The sequence below is a fragment of the Arachis duranensis genome, chromosome 1, assembly GCF_000817695.3.
Source record: "Arachis duranensis cultivar V14167 chromosome 1, aradu.V14167.gnm2.J7QH, whole genome shotgun sequence".
In the NCBI taxonomy this organism is placed as follows: domain Eukaryota; kingdom Viridiplantae; phylum Streptophyta; class Magnoliopsida; order Fabales; family Fabaceae; genus Arachis; species Arachis duranensis.
In genome coordinates this window covers 7,042,412-7,056,463 of record NC_029772.3, presented here as the reverse complement: position 1 = coordinate 7,056,463, position 14,052 = coordinate 7,042,412, and the positions used below count along the sequence as shown (strand labels likewise).

Genomic DNA, 14,052 nt, shown 5'->3' with positions numbered 1-14,052 from the left:
TATAATTCAAATTAAGACTCATTAGTTAACACCAAGACAATTAAGTAGACATTAATCATAGAGAAAGAAAACCACAATACATATAAAGCGATTTTGACTTTATGATCATTCTTTTGGTAAATCATACTATATTCATTACTCAATATTCATCACTCAATGCGTGACAAAAGTGCTGTAACTACGGTTTTGTCATATTTTAGCCACAATTTCTTTTGTGACTATAACCCACTTCTTTTATAGTGATTTTCTACTAATAACAATGTTTAAATTAATTAACTTTGGTGCAATTGGCACGAATCTGGCCAGTTGTACCAGTTAAAGGGCTTAAATTTCCCATTTTGACCATAGCACTAGCGAAGTCAGCAAAGAAAGCTGAATAACTGTTGCTATAGTTAGTGACAAGAGAGTTAGTGGAACCGCCACTAATAAAGAGCTGCTGATCAGAATGAAGAAGGCCTTTGTTGTTGACAAGGTTCTTGAAGTAAGCATTGTCAAAAAGCACATTTGTTGTGACATCAAGTGCTGTGAGGTTGCTGTCTCCATCACTGCTTGGACAATTTGATTTCATTGATGTTGCAAAGTTTGTGTCAATGTTTGTTTCATTGTAGATTCTTCCTCTGAATATTTGGCATCTTGCTTGTCCTGTTGTATGAGCTCCTATATACATATATAAAATTAAAATAAATTAGATAACAAGATTAATCTCCTATATATGTTCTTTCCTTAGCTTCTACATAATATTATTAGGTATACATTCTCAAATTAATAATGAATTATATGTGAGAGGTTTTATTTTTACTAAAATATAAAAAATATATTTTTAATTTTAACGATACTCGTATATCTACTGTAGTTATTATAATTATAGACGGTATAAACTCGGTTTATATATTATGGTGAAAATCCAAGTACAGTTAACTACACATGAAGTTAATAGCTGAGAGTCGTTAAATGATATGAATGATTTGACTAAATTTTCATCTAACAGCTCTTAATTATTAACTTCAAGTGAAGTTGAGTGTACCTGAATTTTTACAGTATATTATATATGTTAATCCATTAATTTTATATTTAATTTTAGTAAAATTCATATTTCATCTAATAATAGTTTAGGTTATTATTACCCGAGAGGACTACCATCTCTTGAGTGGTGAAACCCTTATTGGAGAAAGCAGTTATGAGGCCACTAAGATCCAAAAGAGGGGATGGAATATCCTTAGTTGCTGCATCTTTGCTTGCACTTGTTGAATCTCTTCTTCCCAATCCAACATTCCATGATGGACCACCCAACTTACATATATACACATTCAATATCGTCAAATATATAATTCATTCATTCTTATATCTCTTTTTGAAATAAACAATTTAATGGTATAATATCAAAATTTCTATATCAAAAAGGTAAAAACTCAGAAACAGTCAACTTCACGTGAAGTTGATAACTGAGAGTCGTTAAATGATTTGAATGATTTAACTAAATTTTTATCTAATGACTCTCAGTTATAAACCTCACGATAACTTCACGTGAAGTTGACTGCACCTGAGTTTTTACCTATCAAAAAATATAAAATTTTAATAGAAGGCAAATTAAAAAAATATAAATCTATACAAAAAATTTACACATTTAAAAGAGATTTTTGTGTAAAATAATTTAATTTTTGGAATAAATTATTTTTTATGAGATTAAAAGATATATTAAAAGTATAATCATTTATATATATGTATGTTGCTTTCTTCCATTTAAATTTTGGAAAGAAATGACTTCATATAACAAATATAATTATCTCTCTTAAATTCTACTCTATATATATGTTGAGATATATAATTGAATATATGTATATTAAGTAAACTTACTGAAACAACAGAATCACGAGCAGCAATAGCGAGAATATCAGCACAAGAAACAATTCCAGGACAAGCACTCTCCAATTGAGATTTGATGTTATCAATTACATCAAAACCTCTAACAGAATTCAAATTTGGAGCAGCTGTCTTCTCTCCCGTAAATGTTAAAGTGTCATCCAATAGAATTGATGCATCACATCCCTACAACTTTCAAATCAATACATATATAATTATATATACACACAAAAGTTTATCCATGCATAGAACACATGAAAATATTTAATTTATTTATTATGAACAATTTATCAATATATAGATATATATATATATATATTTGTCTTTTATCATGGTTTAAGAGAATTATATATTTTTACTAATGAGTTATAACTCAAATGACATACTTTTTTCATACTTATCTTTTATCGTGAGTTGAGTTTTTCTATCTTTAATAATAAAAAAATTATATATTTTTACGATAACGAACTATATAACACGTGTAAAAATCTAAAAATAGTTTGTTTATATGGTATATTATTGGCTTTTCGTATATACACTACATACATGTTCCTTCGCTTTTTAATTAATTATAACCAAAATTGAATGATTAAAATTTTTTTAATTTATAACAAATATATTCATGACAATTAATTTTTTTAAAAAATGACCAATTTAATAATTTCACAAAGATCTTTAATAACGTAAGTTAGATACAAATTTTGTTAGGAGCTCTTATATTGTCAAGTAATATTATAGTTGAATTAATTCTAAAATTTTTAAAAATTTAGCTGTCAGGAAAAACATATAATTGATGCAAATAATTTTTTTAAAATAATTAAAATAAAATAGAACTTAAAATTATTTTTAAAATTTTTGATGACCTTTAAAAAAAATTTACCCAAATTGATCTCATAACAAAAACTTGCTAATAATTAATTAGATAGAGATGATAAAGGAAACTAACTAACTAGCTAGAAGGGAAGAAAGAAAACTTGCATTAACAAAGCAATCATGGAAATGAAGACGAAGCAACGATGCACCCATTCGATGCTCTTTCGCCACTGCACTGGCCACTGCAGATTTGATTATAGAGAGTGCCTTGGGACATGTTGAATCATAGAAATTTGATGTTAGCTGAGATGAACATATGCCAAATAATAGGGAACAAATAAACATAATGTAGAAGTAATTATTATTTGATGAGTGGATAGCCATTTTCAAATATCTGATCTATATTATATGCTAATTATTTGTGCCCAATTTGCACTTGTGTTATGAGTTCTAGATATGATTAAGTTACCAAATAGAGAGCATCATTTATATAGGAGGGCATAGGTTAATTAATAATTAATTATGGTATCAACATTATTATTATTGGTCAGAAGTCAAAGCAACCGGGAAAGGAATCGCCCTCCCACTCCTTGAAATATTTATTTTTAAAAATATTTCCAAGATTGAAAAGTTAAAATATTAATTTTCACTTTTGATTTTTAGGACACTTGTTAACTAAAACCGAGCATTTATATACTCATATACTTGATCTCTTTAAAAAATAATTAAGTGAAGTTTCTATATTATTTTGAGTTGTGTATATTTATATACTGATGATTTGATGATATACCAGAAAATTAAAGGTGATATTTTATTCTGAAAAGGAGATAGTCCATTTTCCTAACAATGGAGGAAAACTAAAAATGATTAAGATTTATTTCATATATAGTCATTAGTTCATTAATTAGTAGAATAAGAGAATGAATGTTAGAGATATAATTATTTATATATTTTTTATTAACTTTAACTTTCTAAAAAAAGTAATTTTATGATACTTCCAATTCAAAATGTTCACTTAATTAAGTGCATTATTCTAGATGTACAATAATATTTATATTTGATGATTATTGTTATGCATTAAAGACTTGTAGTAGAACTATTTATTCCAAAATCAATACATTTAGGTAAAAAAAAAAAATTATACATAAAAATTTAATTTTCTAGACTTTTAATCATAAAAATTTTAATATTATGCCTTTCTGACATAACATAATAAGGGCAATAAAACTGCAGTTTGCTAATTACTATTTCTATCCATTTTAACTTGTTGAACTTCTAGCTATCTCACGGATTTACACTTAGCTTCATCATCACTGGTTTGCTGTTCATATTTAATTACAACCTTGATCATAGGATTTTAGTTAATCTTAGAGTAGGCCAATCTCAATAACTTCATAATTTATTTGTCCAGAACACGCTTGGAAGATAGCCTAATCTTTAAGACAAAGAATAGTTGATGTATTCAACACATGTTCTTTCACGTTTTTCATCCACTATAGCGAGGATTATTTTAATAATAGTGACATAAGTCTTTATTAGTAAATGATTTGGACATATCGTTTAACCTTATTTGACAAGTGCTGTTTTATATATAGAGAGTTAACATTTTAGTTTAATTATAATGCTTTTTCAATGGGTGTGATCTTTTGTATCTAAAGATAAACAACCATTCGTTTAGAATGTATGGTAAAATATTCTTGTGGTAATAAGTATGCATGGAATCTTATAGAAGTTTGTTAATATTTTAAATTTTAGTTGTTTTATTTAGTTAGAATTACGATTAAGTTTTATTATTTTGTTATTCAATAAGTTACCATTGATTGGAACTGTTTTCAGTGACAATCTCGTTAGAAATCAACTACGATACTAGTTAATTTTGTCAATTTTAATGTATGGCCTAACAATAAAGTCCACTAACATACACAAAAAAACATCCCACCACTTTTACCTACACTAACCCTACTTTATCTTTTCATCTTCAAAAGCAGTGAAAAAATGCAATTCAACCCACCACTCTCTTCCCACTTCCAATCACGCTCCAGTTTGATAGCGTTGCAAACCTAGCCCCAGGAAGGCACCCTTCACGTGCCGTCGCTGCCTCCGCAAAACCCATCTCGCACGTGATCGCTGCCTCACCGAAATTGACTCGTTGCGCTGTCGTTGTCCCGTGCATCCCGTTCCCTCGAACCATTGCTGCTCGTACACGACCCGACGCTGCGACAACAACCCGGTGCGAACGTGCTCTCCACGAAGCCATTGCCCGCATCCTTCGTGCGCCAAGGATTGTCAGTAGTCCCTTCGCCGCCAATGAATGTTTCTTTGTATTATAGTGGGATGTTTCTTAACACAGGTTTTTGAATGCTCCTTTTTAATTGATAAATGTTTATTTGCTATTTAAATGGATGTTTTTTATTATAAGATTGCAGATGTTCTTTTTATTTGGTGAATGTTTCTTTGTTCTCAGCTGATATAAGGTTTGAGATGTTTCTTTTCGTAGTTATTGGATATCTTTTTTATATTAGTGATGTTTTTTTTTGCAGCGGCAGCACAACACTTGTGCGACGGTGGTCTGCCGATGAGGACGAGGAAGTGCGATCACGTCACTTGTGCCACTTCTTCCTGCAGTGGCGACGTGAACGGCGTGAAGGACCGCACACGCAACTCACACAAGGACGACAATGTGCAATAGCAGCTTGACGGGGGAGCGCGATTGCGTCACTTGCGCGACTTCTCCCTGCAACGGAGATGTGACTGGCCGCTAGAATTCCCTCTAGAGGCAATGCGCGCGGTGCATTGCAGAGGCAGCGATGCAGCGATCTACGCGACGGGAGCCGGGACACTTCGGTAATGACAATGCGGAGAGATTTGTGTGAACGAGAACGTTGGCGCTATTGAAAAGGATGCTGATGCGATTATGGACTGTGATTATAGAGCGGTTACTTTGCCTATCTAGGGAAATTGATCTTTTCTAGTGAAAAAAATATTTGAGAGAATAAAGTGTGATCTCTCGCCTTTAATTTTATAAGTGAGACCAAAATTAAATAAGAGAGAAAAAGTAATAAAAGATTAGATTAAATACTTGACACCATCTAATTTTTTTTCATTAGAGAAAATCCACTTTCCTTATCTATCTAGTCCTTATTATTCAAAATCTATTTAATGTTAATTATTCAAATTTTAATTTTTTCTAAAAAATTTAAAATTAATAATTATTAAATGTTGTTTAAGTTGACTGCTTTTAAGTGTTGGTTTCTATAACTTTTTTTTTTTCCGTTAGGGTTGTAATCGATTTAATCCATGTTTAAATTCAGCCAATTTTTCATTCAAAATTTATACTGCTATACAGAATGTCTTTTTTAGGATAACCTCCAACACTTCTTCCAATGGTTCCTCTTGCAAGCACAAAAAATATACCTGCCAAGAGTTTATTTTGACCATACTATATCAATGGATCTATCGATTTGGAAAAACTCCAGCTCTCTTCAACGATCCCTTCAAACGTACATATAATAAGTATATATAGCAAGAGTTTGATCAGTTTTACGATTGGCTATTATCACATATTGCTGCATCGTGCTCTATCATTATTTTATTTGAGCATAGTCTCGAAATGAAATACAATCACGCCAAGCATTTCATAAATTTTGATATATATTATATATAAAAGTACATGCATGTGAACGTGCAATGATAAATAGAATCTAGTTAGTCAACATAATTATTTGCTAGACTTAGAAGCCAAGTTCTGCAAATCTGCCAAACTTGGGAACATTCCAAGCGTTTTTTTCAACTTTCAACTTTGACTTTCCGAGTGTCTTTCTATTCAAATGACGATTGCAATTTAATAAGAGTAATATTAGATGATGGAAAAGTACGTGGAACCAAAAGATAAGCCAAAAACTAAACAAAATCACATTAATTTATATTAATAATTAATTTTAAATTTTTTAAATTTAAAATTTAAAAAATTTAAAATTAATTAGGTAAACCTAATTAAAACCTATAAAAGTCTTTCTCTTCTCTCTCACATTAATCTACCCACCTCCAACAATCACACACAGATCTCTCTCTTGCCAATGCTGCTGGAAGCGCCGACGACTTCTATGCTCTCCAAGTAAACCTATCTTCATTCAGTGAGGAATGAGTGGAAGCCGCCTTCTCCGTTAGAAGTTTCAAGAGCAGTATATCAAAACTGTAGACGTCTGCCTTTTGTGATACTTTGCGAGAGTCAATGACCTCTGGGGCACGATAGCCGGAAATACAGTTGGGTGTGACGGTCGGGAGAGCAAGATGAGCAAGGCCAAAGTCGGAGACACGAGCTTCAAATGATTTGGTGAGAAGGATATTTGAGGATTTGATGTTTCCATACGAAGATGTTGGTCCGTGTGAATGTAGGCATGCGACCCCACGAGCAGCGCCAAGGGCAATGGCAGACCTTGTTTTCCAATTCACGGGAGTTCCTCCGGCGTCGTTATATAAAAAAAACATTCATTTAATATGAAAAAAAAACATCCTAATACTTAACAAAAGAAACATCCAATTATATTTTAGTAAAAATAATTAAATATCTATAAAATTTTTAAAGAAATAGAGACATTCACATTTGCAATACAAAAAAATACGAAAAATATATAAAAGAACATCTATTTAGTATGAAAAAGAAACATTATGATACTTAGCAGAAGAAACATCCACATATATTAACTCGTATAGATTTTGAATTCACCAAAAATATTTTAGCTGGTTTTTGGCTAATACCTTTTTGGTTCCCTAGCGTTGCTCTTAGATAATTAATTTTTGTCAATTAATATCAGTTTTTTTAATTATTTTGTTTATCTTAAACTTTAGATCTTAAGTTATAAAATTTTAATTTTAAATTTTAAATTATAAATTTAAATTCTAAATTAAAAATTAGTTTTTTATATTTTTCATTTAATGACATGCAGTTGTAAAAAGTAAACTCTATGCATATAAAAGGGTAAAAAATCTGATTTGTTAGAGGAACTATGATTAAACCAAAGAAGAATATGGCCACATCATAAGCTGGTAATATCTAATAAAAATTAGATGGTAATAGCATGAAATTTTCTTTGGTAATACATAGCATATATTCACATATACCATCAAAATTATATTTATCACCAATTTGTGTTTCTCATTTTGACAAATATGAAGATAAATTGAAGTGGGAAATTATGATGCAAAACGAGAACGACCTACTACTTATGCTTGCCCAACGCCATACTGATTAAGATAATGGTTGGTGGTTGACAACCTTCTTACATTTTAGTACGCGAAAAAAAAAATTGCATTAAAGAAAATGAAAGGAAAAAAAAATTGCATTAAAGGAAATGAAAGGAGAGAGAGGTAGACACAGAAAAAGAAAGAAAGAAAGATTGATAGCATTTAATGTGTATTTTAGACAAAGTGATTGCATGAATTTTTCTTTTATTATGGATAAAAGTGTTAAAATAGACCAAGTCTGTTGAGTTATGAATTTAGAGCTTATTTAATTTACAAAAAATATGGACTAAGATGAGAAATTAACTCACGGATTTTGACGAGACAGGAAATTAATAAATAGAAAAGTTTTCAAGAAAGATGAGGGGTATCATTCCAATTTTAGGAATTGATTCTCTTAATTTTTTTTTCACTCGAAGGAACAACCAAGTCTGCATCTATGTGTAAAGTTCTCCCACAGCCCAAAAATGCTAACACCAGCCCAATTAGAACAACAAGTCCTACAAACCCAAATCCAACACATCCCAATAACGACCCCTCTTTTCAGCCATCAACTGAAAGAACCCGCACTCCAACTTCTATTCCCCTTCTACATCATCACAGAGAAAATTGGTGTGAACCCCAACTTACCTCTCAGGACACAATCATGGAGGACTCTTTTGTGGAGGAGTCTGCCCAGATAAAGGATATCAGGAAAGAACAAAAGCTAAAGCCACCTGATTTCAGTTCAGTGGACATGGAGATTCTGATGGAAGCTGCCCTTGATTATGAAGAAAGGAAAAGTCTAAGAGATAATGAAGAAAATTCAATCTCCAATGATAATGAAGAGATGGATTGTAAGATGAATGTAGTACAAACAGAGAAAATGAATGACTTTATTGTCCCTTCTAGGGACGATGGTTGCTTAGACCCTGAAGTTCTCAAGGGTGGAATTTGCTTTTCACATTTTAACTATGATGAAGATTATAGTTTGGAATTGCAGAGGAGCGGCCAGTAAAGAATTTGGTCGTGCCTTAAGAGGATTAGTGAAACAAAAGAGTCCGGACATGGTAATATTGGTTGAGACACGATGTAGTGAAGAACAAGCGAAGAAGGCAATCAAGAGTTTTGGCCTTGATTTTTACCATGTAGAGGAAGCTAGAGGTTTCAGTGGAGGCATATAGATCCTTTAGAAAAAAACTAGATTTGCAAATTGTCATCTTGAACTCTGCTCCCTAATTTATTCATATGCGTGTTGACACACAGAATAAAAGAGGCTGGGTTCTAACAGCCATATATACTAGTCCACATCCCAATGAGAGAAAGGAGCTCTGGAGAAAATTGAAAGAAATTGCAAAATGTATGAAAGAAGACTGACTCCTTGTTGGAGACTTCAACGAAATAGCTTGCCCATCTGAAAAGAAAGGAGGAAGAAAGACAGACAATCAAGCTTGTAGAAGGTTTGTTGATTGGATAAATGAATGTTCTCTCATAGATTTGGGTTTTGTTGGATCTAAGTATACTTGGAAGGGTCCCAAATGGAAAGGGTTGGATAGAGTTTTCAAATACCTTGATCGTGCCCTCTTTAATGCCGAATGGAGGACCAGATTCCCAGATGCTAGAGTGGACATCCTGACAAGAACACACTCAGATCACCATCCAATGATGATCTCCCTTGAACCAAGTATTTTGAGCAATGGTCATAGACCGTTTTGGTACGAGGTTATGTGGAGTTTGCACCCGAATTTTAAAGGATTTATCAACCAAAATTGGAGGAGCAAAGAACAACTTTCGGTAGCTCTTGACAGCCTCACAAAAGACTTGAGAGTGTGGAATAGAGAAATATTTGGGCATATTGGGCGTCAAAAGGTGAGACTGATGAATAGAATTGGAGGAATACAGAGAGCTGCTTCTTATGAGCGGAATGATTTTTTAGAAAAATTGGAGAGACAACTTAACAGAGAGTTAGAGGAAATTCTTGATCGAGAGAAGATTTTATGGATGCAAAAACCGAGAGAGGATTGGGTGGTGAAGGGTGATAGAAATACCCGGTATTTCCACACCAAAACAATAATTAGGAGAAGGAGAAATAGAATCTTAAAGCTAAGAAGACTAGATGGATCATGGATGGAGGATCAAAAAGAACTAATTAATGCTGCCCTTATCTTCTTTAAGGAGCTCTATAATGAAGAAGATCAGAACCCTCTCTTACTCAATACAGGGGTCTCATATCCACCTCTAAGAGAAGAGATAAGAAGAAACATGGACAGCATCTCTATGGTGGCTGAAATCCGAAGAGCCATTTTTAGTATAGGATCTTTAAAAGCTCCCGGAATAGATGGCTTTCCAGTCCTTTTTTACAAGAAAATTTAGAATGTGATCCAAAAGAATGTGGTAGATCATGTGTTGCGCATTTGGAACAACCCCTGCAATATTAAAGAATGTAATCAGACTCTTATCTCTCTCATACCTAAAGTTCATGTACCTGAATCTATCACTCAATTCAAACCAATTGCTTTATGTAATGTGAGTTATAAGTGTATTACAAAAATATTGGTTGAACGTATAAAGTTTGCGCTTGATGGAAGAATTTCTCCCTATCAATCTAGTTTTATTCCTGGGAGAAAAATTTAGAACAACATAATTATTGCAAAAGAAATTCTGCATTCGATGAAAAAATTAAGGAGAAGAAGGGCTTCATGGCTATCAAATATGATTTTGAGAAGGCGTATGACCGCCTTAGGTGGAGTTTTTTTACAACAATGCCTCATGGAATTTGAAATTCCAAATCTCTTAATTTCAAATCATCATGGAATGTATATCATCAGTAGCTTATAATGTGATTTGGAATGGTGAAAAAACAGAAGAGTTCAGACCATCAAGAAAAATTAGACAAGGAGATTCAATCTCACCCTATTTATTTGTTATAACAATGGATTTAAACTATCCCATCTCATTGAAGAGAGCACAGAAGCTTCGAATTGAAAGGGGTTTAAAGTGGAAAAGGAAGGCCCTATCATTACCCAAAACTTCGATAATATTCTCAAACAATGTTAAGGAGCATCTCAGGAGAGCCATCAAGGATAAATGCAACTATCAGGAACAACCAAGTCTGGGTAAGTATTTAGGGGCCATGATTACCAACAAGCGCTCAACCAAAGAAAATTTTAACAATGTTATCCAGAAGGTGCAGAGCAAACTTAAAGGGTGGAAGGTGAATTGTTTATCTTTAGCTGGGAGGGTTACTTTGGCAAAATCTGTGATTACTCCCATTGCCAATTACGACATGCAGCATATTTTACTTCCAAAAAAATTTGTAATGAAATTGAAAAGTTATAGTAAAATTTTATATGGGGAGAGAATATGAAAAAAATGCACCATATGAGTTGGTCAACTCTTTGCCTTCCCAAAAATCAGGGAGGGCTTGGTTTGAAGCAATTTAGTAAAGTAAATGAGGCTTTTCAATTAAAATTGTTATAGAGGTTGATAAAAGATCCATCAGCGCTTTGGGTACAACTATTTCTATACAAATATGGTAGACGTTTGGAACTACCACATTGTATTAAAAGTTGTAAGTCGGATTCCATGTTCTGGAAGGATATTTCAAAAATTTGGGAGAAAAATCGAATGCATTTCTCATGGTGGCTGAATAATGGTAAATCAGTTAGCTTTTTTAATGACAGATGGCTAGAAGGAGAAGGGCCTTTAGTTTTGAAGGACAATAGAGAAATAAATGATGAAGAAAGAAGAATGACAGTAGCTTATTTTGTTGATGAAAAAGGAGAGTGGAATAGAATGCTATTAAGCAATTATGTAGAAGGACATATTTTTCAAAGCATTCTCAATACAACCCCTCCAAGAAAGAAAGAGGAAAATGATAAAATTTATTGGAGCCATAGCCTCAGCATATCAGCTCCTAACAAATTCGGGAGGAATGAGAAGTTGCATTTGGAAGATGATTTGGAGGTAGCAAGGGCTAGAATGAATCAAAATATTTACATGGTTATTAGCTCTTGAAAGACTCATCACTGCTGAAAGAAAAGCTAGAATATTTGGTTCCAACCCCTTTTTGTCATAGCTGCCAAAGTAAAGTTGAGACCCTATCTCATGTGATGAGGGATTGTCCAAGGGCAGCAAAAATTTGGGCAAAACTGCTACAACCAGGTGTGACACATGTGTTCTTCAATCTACCCTTCTCGGATTGGATAACATTTAATTTGGAAAATGGGTTGGGCAAGTCGAGTCAATATGAATGGCGAGATCTCTTCATTATTACTTGCTGAAAGCTGTGGAAGTGGAGAAACTTGGAGCTCTTCTCTCAGCCTTTCCAAACACCAAAGAATGGGGCGAACATCATTATGGAATTAGCAACAAGGTTCAAAGAAGCTTTCGAGAGGAGCAAAAGAGAGAGAACAGAACACGGAAGAACAAATAGCAACATCAAATAGAAACCTCCTGAATAGGGATGGGTAAAACTCAACACTGATGGGACAGTGGAGAAGAACCAAAAAATTACGGCGTGCGGGGGCTTGATTAGAACTAATGAAGGAGAATGGGTAGCAGGATTCATTGCTAATTTGGGTAATTGCAATGTTATACATGCAGAGTTAAAGGGGTTCTTCACGGATTGGAGATGGCCTGGGATCTGGGTATGAGAAGGATGACAGAGGAGATGGATTTCAAAAAAGGAGTGGAATTCATCACAAGAAGAGAAGAGGATAAGGAGAGATGCTGTTACAATCCACTTCTTCAAGAGATTTGAAGAATTAAAAACAGGCCTTGAGAGCTTCAGTTCAAACATACTCACAGAGAGGCAAATAGAGCAGCTGATGCACTTACAAAATTGACTTTAAGCAAAGCTAAAGGGTTCCAGTTTTTTGATAACCCCCCTAGAAATTTAGAACAAATTCTCGATGATGATGTAAAAGGGATGTATACATCCCATGTAGTACCTTGAGGATAATTTTTTTTTTTGGGCTTCGGCCCCGATTACCAACCAAAAAATAAAAGTAGTAGTGTGTCTAGTTCTTTTGTTTTCTTGTGTTATTTTTCTTTTTTGTTGGGCTACCTCATATCATAAATAAATGAAAAAGTATTAAAAATTGGCAAATTGAGTCCAATGAACTACACCGCGAAGACATACATAAGCTCAAAGAATTAATAACCCTCATTTAAAAAAGGAGTTAATATCTCATTTGGTCCCTGACAATTATCTCGAAAGAACAATGAGGCTCCTAAGAAAAAAAATACACCCAACCCGACTTCTGATATATTTTTTTTGGACTGATTAATCATTGTGCCAAAAAAAAAAAATAACATTGACTTTTTTTTCACACAGAAACTAATCAATTCCATAAAATTAAAGTAAATCTTAGGAATCGGATTGGATATTTATTTTTGTCAAGAACCTCGTTATCTTTTGAGATAATTATCAAGAACTATTTTGGATTTTTCTCCAAAAAAAGTTTGCTCAACCGGTAAAAATTTTTTATACGAAAGAAACCCCTCATTTTCATTGTACACATCAAATGTGTATACAATTGTTTAATTTAGTCATCCCTTGGATATGGTGAATATGATATTAAAATGTCTGAACTATATATATATATATATATTTCACTGCTGATGATTACTACTACATCAAATTAAAAAAGTTAAATTTATTGGTAGCATTTTGATGAAATAAAATAGTATTACGAAAATTAAAATACAATAATAAAAAAAATTAAGGGCGTATAATAAAATAATAGCACAAAAGTGTATGTATAAGCTGTTTGACATTATTATTATTTCATGGGCGTGAATTAGAGCCAATCTTTGGGGCTGGAGGAGCCTTTATTGCGTGATCTTGCACACGACCAAAATTAAGATTAGTCCTGTTATAAACATTATAATATTCACCATTAGATAAAAGAAACAGAGACATAAAATGTAAGAAAAATGTATGTTACATATAAAATCATTTAACAAGAGTTTTAACATAGTAATAGAATAGTACGTAGAGACATACTCTAACGCAATAAACAAAATAAACTAAGATAAAAAAAAGAAGGATTAGTTTGACTACTACTAAGATTAAAATGTTTATAATTAGAAGATTTTAATTTAAATTTTTTATATTTTTAATTTTTTCTAAATAGAAGTTAAATTTTCGGAGGA

General features: G+C 32.6%; 1 protein-coding gene across 1 annotated transcript; it reads right to left on the bottom strand.

Moving 5' to 3' along the window:
• Positions 1–268: 268 nt before the first annotated feature.
• Positions 269–3,057, bottom strand: LOC107473797 (cationic peroxidase 1). The gene is made up of 4 exons (XM_016093373.3): positions 2,839–3,057; positions 1,855–2,046; positions 1,125–1,290; positions 269–657 (listed from the first exon to the last, which is right to left on the bottom strand). Exons 1-4 carry the CDS (start codon positions 3,055–3,057, stop codon positions 269–271), a joined length of 966 nt encoding a protein of 321 aa, XP_015948859.1.
• Between the last annotated feature and the right edge of the window lie 10,995 nt (positions 3,058–14,052).

What these genes read in the sequence shown, in the direction of transcription:
- LOC107473797 (XM_016093373.3), bottom strand. Translation starts at nt 3,057, where the DNA reads ATGGCTATCCACTCATCAAATAATAATTACTTCTACATTATGTTTATT. An exon ending in TCCATGATTGCTTTGTTAAT is followed by an intron (nt 2,047 to 2,838) that starts GCAAGTTTTCTT and finishes TGAAAGTTGTAG; the next exon opens with GGATGTGATGCATCAATTCT. An exon ending in CTCGTGATTCTGTTGTTTCA is followed by an intron (nt 1,291 to 1,854) that starts GTAAGTTTACTT and finishes TATATATGTAAG; the next exon opens with TTGGGTGGTCCATCATGGAA.